Consider the following 13,565-nt stretch of genomic DNA (forward strand, 5'->3'; position numbering starts at 1 on the left):
GGAAACTGAGGCCCAGAGCACACCAGGGCTTTTCCCAACAGACCCCCCCAGCCCAAAGCCCAGAGCCAGCTCCCTCCTTCCCTCCCTCCCTCCCGTTGCCGGTGGCCCCTTCTCACCCGTCACCATCCAGGTAAACTTGAGTGTCACTCCAGAGGGGGAGGACCAGACCCAAGGTGCAGCTGGGGGGGCTGGAGGGGCAGAGGGAAAGGCCGATGGGTTCTCCTGGCCCCTCCGGGCTCCCCCCCCCAGCAGCACCCCTACCTGCTCTGGGAGAAGTCTACCCCGAGGAGAACCGTCTCATCCTGGCTCAGGAGCTCCGACGTGGACACCACGAGCAGGTACCGGAGCCATTGAGGCCGGGTCGTCTCCAACTGGACCGCCTGGGGGGCACACCACACCCTCGGACCCCGGCTCAGAGCCCAGGGCCATCTCTAAACCCCTGTCCCCGGCCTGGCAGGGAGGGGGAATAGGAGGAATCGGACCTAGGATCTCCCTGACGGAACTCCCACACATCATCAAGTCCCTGTCGGGTGCCTGAGGCAGCTTCCTTGCACTTGCAGAGCGACCTGGGAGACCGGTGAAGGGACTTACCCAGGGTCATACAGTGAGACAGGGCTTCCTGGCTCTGAGGCCAGCTCTCACCCCCCTCTCCTGGGCACGGGGAAGGCCAGGAGAATGACCCGAGAGGTGGGGATGAGGCAGAGCCATGTAAGACAGACATAACCAGATGATTAGACAAGATGGGGAAAGTGGGATCGGAGAGGGAAAGAGGGAGAAATCTCATCTTGGCAGGGGACCGGTGGCTTCCTGGAGGAGGTGACGCTGAAGCCAGGCCTTAAAGAAGGGGGAGAATTTACTTCTAACCCTCACCTTCTGTTTTAGAATTGATAAAAGAGGAAAGGGCTAAGCCATGGGGGTTAAGTGACTTGCCCAGGGTCACACCTAGCTAGGAAGTGTCTGGGGCCAAATTTGAACGCAGCACTTCCTGTCTCCAGGCCTGACTCTCTATCCACTGGGCCACCTAGCTGCCCCTTAGATGAGGAGAATTTTACAAGTGAGGAGTTTTCCCAGGGCACAGACGGGGCTTCAAAGGACAAAAGATCAGACTCTACAGTTGGAAGGGACCTCAGACCTTTCTCAGGTTACAGAGGGGGAAACTGAGGCCCAGGGATATAGGCACTTGCAGAGGAGTGGGATCCTAGATTGGGAGATGGCAGAGACCTTGAAGGCCAGCCAGTCTAACGCCTTTATTTTACAAATGAGGAAACTGAGGCCCAGGGAGAACGAAGGGACTTGCTAAAGATTACACAAGTCTGTGCATCTGAGGCAGGATTGGACTCAGGTTCTCTGGAACAGAGAGAAGGCTGGAAAGGTTAGCCGGGCGAGCTGGGGTAGGGCACAGAATGCCAAGCTGAGCCTTCCTCACATCGGTAGATGGTGAGAGGGTTATTGAAAACGGTGCTGCAGGGGATGGAGCTGGCCCGCCTGGAGGAGAGCCCGGTGGGGATCGGCCCCAGCTAGGCGGACGGCAGACAGAAGAGAAAGAAAACGGGCCGCCCTGGACCCGATGGGCCTGGGGGACTGGTTGGGGGGGGGGGGGGAGGGAGGGAGAAAAGCCCAAAGCCTGAAGTTGGAATGTCAGGGACTGGGAGAAAAGCGATGCTGAAATCGGAGTCAGAAGGAGCGGATGTCGGTGGCAAGATGCCCAGTGCTGAGATGGAGTCGGGGCATCCGGGCAGATGGTTCTGAGATGGGCAGTGGGGCAGAGGGAGATCGGGGTCCTCCTCCTGGAGGTGAGAGTTGAAGCCCTGGAAGAAGATGAAAGGGCCCAAGGGAGACAGTGTGGCGAGAGGAGGAGGGCAGAGGGATGAGGACAGCCTTTGGGGGAGGCAGGAGAGGAAGAGGAGACAGAGAAGGCACAATCAGAGAAGTAGAAGAAGAACCAGGAAATGGAATCTTTCCCTTCCCTCTCCCTGAGGGCCCCCCTCTCACCAGCTGGATGTTGTCCTGAGCCCTCAGCAGCCCCACCATGAGGTGCAAGTGCCTCCTCTGCTCTTGCTTCCCAGGGCTCGGGCACTCCGGGGTCCCCCGGCCACTTCCATCGGGGTGGTCTGAGGGAGGCACCTTTTCTTCTGGGTCATCCTCTTCGTCTGGCCTGTCCTGACCCCCCGCACTGGGCTCCCCTCTGTCCTGGAGCCCCAGGACAGCCCCACGAAGCACGGCAAAGCTCTGCCTGGCCAGGAGCGAGCATCAACGGAGGCAGATTTGTCACTCTGAAGATCTCAAAGCACTTAACTCATTCCGCACTAGGAAAGGCCACCCCTTCCCTTCCCTTCGGACCCAGGGAATTGGGGGAAGAGACAAGGGCCGAAGCAGCCCACAAGGGGCCGCTGAGGGGCCCCGAGCCTGGGTGCTGGGGAAGGGGCTTCCTCACCTGCGCTGCAGCTGGCTTCTCCTGCTCAGCCCTTCATCCTGCCAGGGAAGCAGCCCCAGGGGGGCAGTGTGAGGGGCTCCGCCAGGGCCCCCCCTCCCGCCCTGGCCCGCAGTGGGGAGGAAGGGAAGCTCAAGGGCCCCTGGGGCTCGTCCTGGCCGCTGTACGGGGGCCAAAGCCTCGGGCTTGGGAGCTGTTGCCACCGCTTCTCCCCGTAGCCTTCCCCGACCCCGGCTCCCAGGGGCTGCCAGGGAAGAGGGGTTCCTGCCTCCAGCCGGCTGCCACCAGCTGTCCGCGGGCAGGGCGGGTACCTGGGAGCCCGGGGGCGCTGCCCGGCCTCTCCTTAGCCGGGAGTGCCCGGGGAGCTGGGCGCTGCCCAGTGCCCGCTGCGGCAGGCCCAGCGGGCGAGAGGGAGGACTGACTGCGTGGGCAGGGACGGGGCAGAGGCGGACTCACCGCAGGGCCCACGGGGGTGGAGTGGCCGCTGCCCGAGGGGGACCGGCTCACGGTGACCAGGGCCATGCACGCGCGCGCGGCTGGACGGAGGGCTCCGGACGCAGCCCCCTCCCACAGCCCCAATCCGAGCCAACCCGCCCACCCCAGGCCCGGCCAGGCCAGACCAGGAAGGAGAGGAGCGAGCCGAGCACCGCCGAGCTACTCCGGCCTGGCACCTCCTCGGGGGCGGCCCTTAAAGGGCCAGCAGCCCCGCCCGGACGGCCTCCCCGGCTGCCAGCGCCGCATCCGCCCCTCCCCTCCCGCTTGGGCTCGGGTCGGATGAGGCCCCGCCCCCTGGGGCGGAGCCACCCGAAGCCAGCCCTTCCCCCTCCAGGTAATGGGCTGGGCCTCCCTCGGGCAGGGGGGCTGCGGAGCTCCGTAGGGCGAGCCCTGCGACGCAGAACCATCTCTGCCCAGATGCCCGGACTCCATCTCAAGCGGAACTCGGCCTCTGGCCACCGACATCCGCTCCTGCTGACATTCCAGCCCCATCGGGTCTAGGCCCGCCAGAGGCTCCAAAGCCCCGGGCCTTCCCCGCTCCCTCTCCGCCCGCCCCCCCTCCCCCCCTGCACACAGTAGGCGCTTGCCACGCGGGAGGAAAGCGGAGAGCAAGTCTGATGGCAGCGGGCCGCTTCCGGGCCAGCTTTGGGGGGGCAGGAGGGAGGGGGCATTCGAGGGCATCCCTCCCCCCTTCGTCCCTCCCCGGGGGCCACAGAGCACAGCAGAGCCACAGGCTGGTTTCTATTTATTTCCATCCGGGCCACCCCGAACCCCTGACCCTCCCCTCCCGCTGGTCAGCAGTTCATAAGTAAGTAAATGGTAAAAGGCGGGGCCGTGTCCTCAGTGGTCCGTGAGGGAGAGGCGCAGAATTCGCTGGAGCTCCTCCTCTTCCTGCCGCCCCCTCCTCTCTCTTTCCTCCTGCTCCCGGGAGGACAGTTCCAGGGCCAGGCGCAGCTGCTCATCGAAGCTGGGGGGGCTCAGGGAGGCCGGGGTCAGGCGAGGGGACCCGGGGCCCCCCGGCTCCGGAGGCGGCAGCAGGCTCTCCTGGAGGGCCCTGCGAGGTGCAGAGGAGCGGCTGCCAATGGGGCTGGCCACCAAAGCACCCCCCAACTGCGGGGAGAGCCCCCCCAGGGCTCCTGGGCCCCAAGAAGAGCCGGCCTGAGCCCACATGGGGCAATGACCTGAGAAGGGGAACGCAGAGGTGGATCCCCAAGAGGAAGCAAGACTGGGGGTGGCCCATGAGGCACCCCAGAAGCCCTTTAGAAACGTATTATACTGGGGGGCAGCTGGGGGCTCAGGGGATGGAGAGCCAGGCCTAGAGACGGAGGTCCTGGGTTCAAATGTGGCCTCAGCCACTCCCCGGCTGGGTGACCCTGGGCAAGTCCCTTGACCCCCATGGCCCAGCCCTTACCTCTCTTCTGCCTTGGAGCCATTACACAGTACTGATTCCAAGACGGAAGGTGAGGGGCTAAAAGAGAATTCTGCTTCCTAAAAAGGCCTCCTGGGGCACCTTGGAATCAGTCCTGTTCCAAGGCACGAGAGCGGGAAGCCCACTCGGGGGGCAGAGCCAGGCAGCGTCCGGGACCACATTGGCCCCCAGGGCCTCCCGCCTCCCGCCGGCCCTTGTGCCGGGCCCGAGGGGCCCAGCCTCCCCCCGGCTCCCCAGGGCTCACCGCTCCAGCTGCAGCTGCTCCTCGTAGGCTGGTGGCGGGGAGTGGAGCTCCGGGCCTGGCCGGGTGTTGGTCAGGGCCTCCCAGATGGTCACCTGCGGGAGGGAAGAGCACGGGAGGCCTAAGGGATGCCCCTGGGAGCCGGCCGAGCCGCCACCCCCCAGCCTGCCTCTCCTGGGCCCCCCACCTGCTCGGTCTCAGTCCCGGCCTCCAGCAGGCTCTGCTGGATGGCAAACTGCAGCAGGTCGTCGTCCTCGTCCCGCAGGGGCTCGCTGTGGCCGGCGCCCAGCACGCTGTAGCCCTCGGGGACCTCGAACACGGCCGGGTCCACCTCGCAGGGAAAGGGGCTCCCTGGCAGGGGACAAGGCCAGAGCTCGGCGCTGCCCGTCCTCCTCCTCCCCCCCCCAGCCTCGGCCCCCCCAGGCTCTACCGGCGGCCGGGGAGGCGGAGGAGTCGGTGGACCTCGGGCTGGGCGACGGCACCCACACGGAGCTCAGAGGTTCGTCGCAGCCGCACAGGTTGCCGAAGGTGATCCGGGCGTTGAGCACGTGGAATAAGGGGATTTCTGAGGGAGGGGACGGCGGGCGGCCTGAGCCCAGCAGCAGGGCAGCCCCTCCAGACCCCCCATGCCCTTCCCCCAGAGCTTCCTTCCCAGCCCGAGACCCCCCCCAGGCCGCCGGGCGATGGGGAGGGAGGTTAGGGCCCCCCATGGATGGGGAGGGAGGTTAGGGCCCCCCCAGACACCGGGCGATGGGGAGGGAGGTTAGGGCCCCCCATGGATGGGGAGGGAGGTTAGGGCCCCCCATGGATGGGGAGGGAGGCTAGGGCCCCCCCGTGGATGGGGAGGGAGGTTAGGGCCCCCCCAGACACCGGGCGATGGGGAGGGAGGTTAGGGCCCCCCATGGATGGGGAGGGAGGTTAGGGCCCCCCCAGACACCGGGCGATGGGGAGGGAGGTTAGGCCCCCCATAGCTCTCCTCACCAATCTTGACCGGGAAGCCTGGGGGGAGGCGCAAGGTGATGAAGTCCCGAAGTTTGGCGAAGTGGGCATTGCTGATGGCCATGAGGTCGATGATGGGGGTCACCTGGTCCCCCAGAGACAAGGGGTGCTCCTCGCTCAGCCACAGGGTGGCCTTGAACCTGCCAGAGCAGCCTTGGCCTGTGAGACCTGCCTGGAGCTGCACCCAGAGCCCGGCCAGAGGGCAGCCGCGAGTCCTTCTACCCGGGAGGGACCCTCCTGGCCCCCCCACCCCGGGAGGTCCCGGCCCCGCCCCGGGAGGGACCCTCCTGGCCCCCCCACCCCGGGAGGTCCCGGCCCCGCCCCGGGAGGGACCCTCCTGGCCCCCCCACCCCGGGAGGTCCCGGCCCCGCCCCGGGAGGGACCCTCCTGGCCCCCCCACCCCGGGAGGTCCCGGCCCCGCCCCGGGAGGGACCCTCCTGGCCGCCCCGCCCCGGGAGGCCCGGGCAAAGGGCAGGGGGTCCTCCTACCGCTGCACTTTGCTGGACATCTCGATGGGGCGGCCGATGTTGCGCGCTTCCAGGCTGAAGCTGGGGTCGAAGTACTCGTCGGCAGAGATGGCCGTGGGGTTGGTGGGGCTGACCGGCTGCTGCACGGGGGCCTGCCCGAGCCCGCCAGGAGAAGAGCTCAGCCTCGGCCCCCTCCGCCCCCCCTCGAGGCGCCCCCCCGTCCCCCGGGACCGAGCCGGCCCTCGCTCACCCCGTTGTGGGCCGAGTGCTGCTGGGCCATCCCCAGGAAGGACTGGAAGGGCGTCTTCCCCCCTGTGGGAACCCAAGAGCCGTGAGAACAGCCCCCCGGTGCCTGTGGGGGGCTGGGAAGGACACCCCGAGATCTCCCACCCCGAAGCACACCGAAGGCCGGGCGCTCGTCCAAGCCTCGGCTGAATGCCTGAAGAGTTGAGGCCGGCGGGGGCCCTCTCGCTCATTCGGCAAAAGAGACCGAGCAGAGCGAGGGGCCAAGAGGGAGCCCGGAAGCCCTGGGTTCAGATCCAGCCCGGGACGAGTTGTGTCACCTGTAAAATGGGGCTGCTGAAGGAGGCTGTGACGGCCGAGCACTCAGCGAGGCGAGCACTATGGAAACGCAGCCATCCTCGGAGGAGGCCACTGAGGCCTCCAGAAGGGAGGCAGCTCCCAGCCCAGAACGGGGCAGGCAGGTGGGCGCACCTGGGTTTACCTTTGCTCCTGGCCTTGTCCTGGTCAGACAGGTGCTCCGTTCGAGTCCTCGTCACCAGCTCCACATTGCTGGCGCTGTACACCTAGCAGGTGGGAGGGAGGAAGCGGATGCTGCCAGGGGCACGGGCCAAAGGGCTCGGGGGGGCCCCCACCCCCCAGGCTGAGGCACAAACTCCTAGGAGGCCTCCGAAGTCATCTAGTCCAACTGTCCCATTTTACAGGTGAGGAAACTGAGGCCAGGAGATGGAGTGACTCGCCACTCCCCTCCCCCCATCAAGCATCTCAGGAAGTCCAAGCCACGAGAGGAAGATGGAAGATGGCGCCAGGCTTTTTACACCTAGTTTGCACCTAAGAAAACTGCGGGGAAGAAAGGGGAGGCCGCCGCGTCCCCCGGGGCCATGCCGGGCATCGGCTACCGCAGGGGCGTGAGCCAGGGCCGGAGCTCCCCCCGCCTCCCTCCGGGCCCCTCCGGTCCCTGCCTTGGCCTCGTAGCCGCTCACAACTTCCATCTTCTCGGACCGCCAGCCCCAGATCCCGCATTTGTTCCTGGAAGAGACCAGGCGGCCTTCAGGGCGGAGCTTCCCGGAGCCTCCTCTTTGGTCCCGGAGGCAGGGAAGGACAGGCTTCCCGCAGACGATGCCCGAGCCCTGGTGGGCCGTCCGGGGGAGCCCCTCGTCCGGGCTGGCCTTGAGCTCATCCCCGAATCCAGGCCGGAACGCGGGAGGCCAGGACTCGGCCATCCCTGACCGCAGCCACACGCAGCTCGAGGGGCGCTCCGTGCGGGACGTGGGGGGCCCTGTTGCCCCCTTCCTCCCTCTTCCCAGCCCTGGGCAGCTCTGGGCACCGCTGGCTCCTGGGACGGGGAGAGCGAGGCCGGAAGCCACCGCAGGGAGCACCCAGCAGAATCCTCACGTTTTACAGATGAGGAAACTGAGGCACGGGGATGGGAATGGAGGGCCAGACCAGAGCTGGAAGGGAAAGGAGCGCCTCCTGGTCCAGCCCCTTGTTTTAGCAGACGGGGAAACCGAGAGCTGTCGCTCTGCACAGACTTTCCGGCTTGAAAAATGCACCCCCGTGAGGTGGACGGTGCCCTTTCTGTGGGTGTCCCCTCATTGTCGAGGTGGGCGGCCGGCCACCCGCCTAGGCCAGGCGCGCCCGCCCTCCCTCGCCGCCCCTCCCGGGTCCGGGCTGACCTCTCAAAGGCAACATTGCGGGTGTCCAGGTGGGTGGACACGATGGGCGAGGTGAGCCGGCTGGCCACGTGCTCCTCGCTGGGCTGCATGGCGGCCAGCAGGGCCTCGGGCTCGTGCAGGGCCAGGGCCAGCGTCTCTGTTCGCACCACCTGCTGGTCGTGGTCCACCTCCATCACCAGGGCGCCGGCCTCTGCAAGGAGCCCCGGCCAGTGACTTCGGCCTGGGACGGGACGCCAGCCCAGGCCTGCCTCGGTTTCCCCTTCTCTCACCCTGGCCTTTGAAGATGTAGCTCCTCCGGCCTCGCTGCCAGGTCATGTGCTCGAAGCCCAGGAGGCTGGTGTCCACCCGCAGGCTCTGGCCGCGCTTCCACACGCGGTACACGTCACTCGGGCACATCTTGGACACGAGGGGCACTGCGGGGGAGGGGCTAGGGTCCAGCCTGGCCGCGCTCAGCGGCGGGCTCCGGGCACCTGCTCCCATCCCGGCACTTACCCCAGCTGGTGAACTCCCACTTCATCTCTACGTAGAAATCGGGTGCCTGGGAGGGGGGGGCAGCCGGGCTCAGAGGGGGGCCCTCCCGGATCCCCCACCAGAGCCCCGCCCCGCCCCCCCCCAGGTCCGGAGGGACCAGGGCTCTCATCCCTCCCCCCCCTCCAGCCAGGCAACAAATGACTGGACACCTACAAGCTCTGCGGCGCCGGCCAAAGCCTCAACTTTTCCTTCTGAACCTCCGTTTCCCCATCAGTAAAATGGGGGATGCGCCGTGCCTGGCCTCTGTACCTGGCAGAGCTTGCTCAGGAGCTCGGGGATGCCCGCCAGCCTCTGGGTGGCCCGCTGGTAGTCCCGGTATTGCAGCACCAGCTGGACTATCTCAGGATCCCCAGTACTGACAGCCTCCTGTAGGACTGGGGGGGCAGGTCACCTTGGCGCCCTGCGGGCCCCCCTCCATCCCCGCCGTGGCAGCCCTGCGGAGCCCCCGCTGCTGGGCCCTGGGCCAGAGCAAGGCCTGGGAGCCTCAGCTTCTTGTTTGTCTTCAAGCCCTTCCCTTCCGTCCCACAATCAACCCTGTTCCATGGCAGAAGAGCCGTCAGGGCTAGGCAATGGGGTCACCCGGCTGGGAAGTGGCTGAGGCCGAATCTGAACCCAGGACCTCCCGCTCCAGGGCGGGCCCGGTAGACTTCTTGAGCAGGGAGACATTGGGAAAGAGAAAGGCAGCCCCAAGGGGCACCGGGAGGAGCTCCAAGAAGCCCCAAGTCGAGGCTCCCCCAAGCCCCTGGTTCATCCCTGGGGGGGGGGGGGCAGGGCCAATTCTAAGCTTACAGCTGAGGAAACTGAGGCCCAGGGACGGCATTCCCATCCACAGCCTAGCTTGGGGCGGGGGTGACGGGCTTCCCGCAGGTACCTGCCCAGCCTTGGCGGTTCTCCTTGCCCACGTTGGCATTGTGCCGCAGCAGCACTCGGACCGACTCCAAGTTCCCCAGGGACACGGCCAGCTCCAGGGGGGTCCGACCCCGAGGATCGAGCAGCTCGATGTCGTGCTGCAGAGAGGGAGGCAGGACCTTGGAGAGGGGGAGAGCGCGGGCTGCCCAGGGAGGGGGGCGGGGGGGGGGGGGCAAGGGCAGGGGGCCCGGCCCCGGATGCAAAGTTTGGACACGGGCTCCAGAGCCCGCCCGGCCCTCCGGACGCTTGGGTCCCCTTGTCGGCGAGCGGGAGGATGCTTGGGATGGGGGGGTCGGAAGGTTGCTGGGGGACACTGGGGGGGCCGAGGGTTGGGCGGGCAGACGCCAGGGCACCCCCGGCCCCAGGGGGAGGTCAGGGCCCGGCGGGCCTCCCTCACCTGGCGACTGTGCAACGCGGCCTCCAGCTCCCGGTGCCGGTTGGCCCAGACGAGCCGGTGGAGCGGGTAGGTCGGGCCGGGGCCGGCCATGCTCGGCCTCAGAGCCGCCGCCGCCTCCGCCGCATCCCCGGCCGAGCCGCCGGGTGGGCGGGCGGGCGGGCGGAGCCAGCCGGGGCGGGGGCGGGGGCGCGGCTGGGCGGCCCTGGCCTTGGCCTTGGCCCTGGCCCTGGGGGAGCCGGGCCCCGGCAGCAGCCCCGCAGCGGCCCCGCAGAGGCAGCGCGGCTGTGGCTGTCAGGGCGGGCGCTGGGAGGGAGGGGGAGGGGAGGGGCCGCGAGGAGGAGGGAGGGGAGGGGAGGGGCGCCTGCCCCCCTTTTCCCTCCCCCTCGTCGTGCCCTGCGCGGCCGCGGGGGGGCGAGCTGCGCCGCAAGCTGAGCTGTCCCCGCCCTGGGCGGGCTCTTCACTGCCCGGGCCGCCCCGAGCTCCGAGACGAGGGCTGCCCGCGGCCCGCGGCCCCGCCGGCCTCCAGCAGGCGGCAGCACGGGACCTCTCGGACCAGGACTGAGGAGAGGAAGCTGCTGCCAGAGGCGGCCCCCACCCCCGCCCAGCGAGGCGCTGCCCCCGGAAGGGCCCTCGGAGAGCTGGCGCCCCTCCCCCGCCCCCGGCCCCGGCCCTCCCCCCCCCCGGGGTTGTACCCAGGGGATGGGGCTAGTACCCAGGAGAGGGGCGCTGCCTGGGGACCGGGAGACCCTGGCTTCCCGGGGATCTGTCCCGGAAGAACCGTTGGCTGCTCAGCCCGAGAGGAAGAGCACCCTCTCGGGAGCCCCGCCCACCAATGGCCCCCAAGGCCCCCGAGAGGGCCGAGCCTTTTCCTTCTGGCCCCGCCTCACTGCGGCCAAGTGATGGAGTGGAGAGGCTCAGACTCCGCATCAGGAAACAGGGTCAAATCTTGCCTTAGCCCTGTGACCTGGGCTGCTTCCCCTTCGCGGCCTCAGTTTCCCCCCTCGGTAAAAAGAGGGGATTGGACTTGGTAACCTCTCAGGGCTCTTCCAGCTCCAGATCTGCGATGCTCCACCCTCAGCATCCCAGGACCAGATGCAGGACCTGGCGTTTGGGTCCCCCATGTCAGAAGGGCCTCATCATTGACTTTGGGACCCCATCCCAGGGGTTTGTCATCTCCTTCCCTGCCTCGTTTTATAGATGAGTAAACAGAGACAACCAAGGTGAAATGACTTGTCCAGGGTCACCCCACTAGTATGCCTCCAAGGCCAGATTTGAACTCATGAAGATGTCTTCCCCTTGCATACACAGTAACTTCTAAGTTCTCCAGGAAGTTCCTGTTTCCTTTTTCCCTTTGTAGCTCTGGTTCCTGGTACATGGTTGGTGCTTAATGAGGACTGCCTGTGCTTTAGAAAAAACACTGGATCTGGAATCAGAGGTCCTGGATTCAAATCCTGATTCCAAGCCTGAGTTTTTTATCTATAAAGCAAAGGAGTTGACCAGTATAATATCCAGGGTCCCTGTCACCTCTTAGTCCATGAGCCTATGACAGAGGGTAGGCCTTTTGTCGGGCTGTGTCCACCGACCCTTCCCCCCTCTGCCACTCTAGAGAGTGAGGGACTGAGCAACTATGATCAGGAGGGAGAGTCCTATGCCCAAAGGGCACCCCTTTTCCCACAGCAGATCCCTGGGGTGGGAGGGACAGACTCCTGATGACTTGTTTCTAGGCTCCCTAAGAATCCCACCTTGGTTATCAACAAAAACTCCCAGTATGTGGCCCTGGAGGTACAAGGAAGTCCTATAGGTGCGGGAGGTGGAGGAGTTGTAGTTTTGCAAGACAAAGGCATAAACACAGACATACACACCCCCTCACCGAACTTCTCCCCTCCCCCCTTCAACTTTTGGACAGTAAGGAAGCTCTCCCTTAGAGGGAACCGAAATTCACTCGGTATAGTACTAGTTCAGGAAGAACTCACCTTCCTTAGTTCAAATATGGCCTCACACTTACAGCTGGGTGACCCTGGGCAGGTCACTTCACCCTGTTGGCCTCAGTTTCCTCATCTGTAAAATGAGCTGGAGTAGGAGATGGCCAACCACTCCAATATCTCTGCCAAGAAAACCCCCATTAGGGTCATGAGAAGTTGGACACCACTGAACAACGGCCCAACAAGCGTTCTGGTTTAGCAGGAACCATGGAACCCTGGAATTCCAGTGACTGTCGTAAACACCAGTTAAGCCTGCTCGAAAGGGCCGGCCATCCCACAAGGCGCACGACTTCCTGTCTTCCTTTCAGCGTCTCAGCACATCTTTGGAAGAGCCGACAGCCCCGTCCACCCGGGGAGGCAAGAACAGATGGGCCAAGGCCCCATTGGGCCGGCCATACAGAGCCCAGCAGAGCAAGAGCTTGGGGGCTCCACCAACAGGACTTCTGGGAGCTGGACGGACCCTTTGCCATCTGGGCTCTCTGCTGAGCCCCCTTTCCTGGAGGCAGTCTGTTCCCCTGAGGGTTCTCTCCAGTCCAGAAGGGGAGCCCCCTCGCGGGGGCTGCGATCTGCAGTGTCAGAGAGAGAACTTGCTCCCCCAACACCCTGCAGCCCTCTCTGGGACCCTGATTCATGGGCCAGTTGTCCAGAGTGGTTGGTCCCCCCCCACTCCACTAGCCTTGACGTCTACCCAGCGGTCAACAGTGGGGGACACAAGGAAAGGCCCCTCAGGGGCATGAGACGCTCCTTTCTCAGAACCCTTTTCTTCCATCGTAGAACCAAGAGTATGGATGGTTTCTACCACAGAGGAGCGGCCAGGGCCGGGCAGTGAGGAGGCAGTGACTTGCCCAGGGTCACCCGGCTAAGAAGTGTCCCCAGACCTGGCTGTGCATCCACTGGACCATCCAGCTGCTCCGGCACTGAATAGCGAAGGAAACGAGGATGGTCAGAGGCAGAGGCCGGGCTGGAAGGAATGGTCAGAGCAGAAGGCAGAGAGGGGAGGTGGTGGGGGGTGGGTGTGGAGAGAGGCCGAGTGGGCCATGATGTGCGGAAGACGTTGGGGCCAAACTGCAAAGGGCTCCCCATTCCGGAGGGGCTCCTCTCTGCCCCTGTGGCTTCCTGGGACCCGCCTCCCCCCCTTCCCGCCTCGTTACGAAAGAAACACGGGTGCGCCAGCAAACCCCACTTCCCCTGTTGCAATCCGCCGCGGCGCCCGTCCCAGGTGGGGAGCGTATTTCATCGGCGTCTGGAGCAAGTTTGTCACTGAGTGGAGCCGAGTTCCAGTCTCCCAAGGCCGATTCTCCACGACGTTGGCATCATTAGACTCGGGCTTCCCGGGCCTGTTCCCTTCGCTTTTCCCCAGCTCCTGGACGTCTTCTCGGACTTCTCTGAGCTCGGCCCCACAGCCCGATACATGGCTCTTCCTCGAGATCGCAGCCCGCTCCTCGGCCGGCCGCCTGCCTCAGTTTCCCATCTGTGCCACCCCGGGAGGCGTGGCTGGGAACTTCTGTGCACGAGGGTCCTCCTCCTTCGAGGGGACAGCCTGGGAGCGCAGGTGCCGTCTGGCCACGGTGGGGATGGTTTCCAGGACCCGCGTCGGTTCAAGGCTCCACCAATCGTGTGGCTTGGCGGGGATGGCCCGAGGCCCCAAGCGAGACAGCCGGACATGAGAGGGCAGAGGCCGCTCCTGCCCCCAGGAGGCCAGACCTGGAGCCCTCCAGGGAAAGGACCCGGCTGGGCGCCAAGGGAACCAAGAGGAAGCCATCCTCCG

The 13,565-nt window shown here is 65.9% G+C and overlaps 2 protein-coding genes across 2 annotated transcripts in view; both read right to left on the reverse strand.

Moving 5' to 3' along the window:
* The window catches only part of SSH3 (slingshot protein phosphatase 3), a 7,734-nt gene extending 4,569 nt beyond the window's left edge, over nt 1–3,165 (reverse strand). Inside the window, exons 1-5 of the mRNA XM_056801242.1 lie at nt 2,888–3,165; nt 2,435–2,472; nt 1,993–2,233; nt 262–380; nt 117–188 (exon numbers count right to left, since the gene is read on the reverse strand). Of these exons, the coding sequence (XP_056657220.1) occupies nt 117–188; nt 262–380; nt 1,993–2,233; nt 2,435–2,472; nt 2,888–2,953 (536 nt within the window). The 5' untranslated portion in view covers nt 2,954–3,165. The remainder of the gene's footprint in view (nt 1–116; nt 189–261; nt 381–1,992; nt 2,234–2,434; nt 2,473–2,887) is intronic.
* A 489-nt stretch (nt 3,166–3,654) lies between these two features.
* Nucleotides 3,655–10,615, reverse strand: ANKRD13D (ankyrin repeat domain 13D). Its single transcript, XM_056801243.1, has 15 exons — nt 9,816–10,615; nt 9,381–9,516; nt 8,759–8,883; nt 8,471–8,516; nt 8,248–8,391; nt 7,979–8,168; nt 7,265–7,331; nt 6,787–6,868; nt 6,313–6,374; nt 6,084–6,214; nt 5,578–5,735; nt 5,027–5,161; nt 4,784–4,947; nt 4,600–4,691; nt 3,655–3,980 (listed from the first exon to the last, which is right to left on the reverse strand). Exons 1-15 carry the CDS (start codon nt 9,903–9,905, stop codon nt 3,767–3,769), a joined length of 1,836 nt encoding a protein of 611 aa, XP_056657221.1. The 5' UTR covers nt 9,906–10,615; the 3' UTR covers nt 3,655–3,766.
* Between the last annotated feature and the right edge of the window lie 2,950 nt (nt 10,616–13,565).

This window comes from Monodelphis domestica, chromosome 6 (assembly GCF_027887165.1).
Source record: "Monodelphis domestica isolate mMonDom1 chromosome 6, mMonDom1.pri, whole genome shotgun sequence".
Classification (NCBI taxonomy): Eukaryota; Metazoa; Chordata; class Mammalia; order Didelphimorphia; family Didelphidae; genus Monodelphis; species Monodelphis domestica.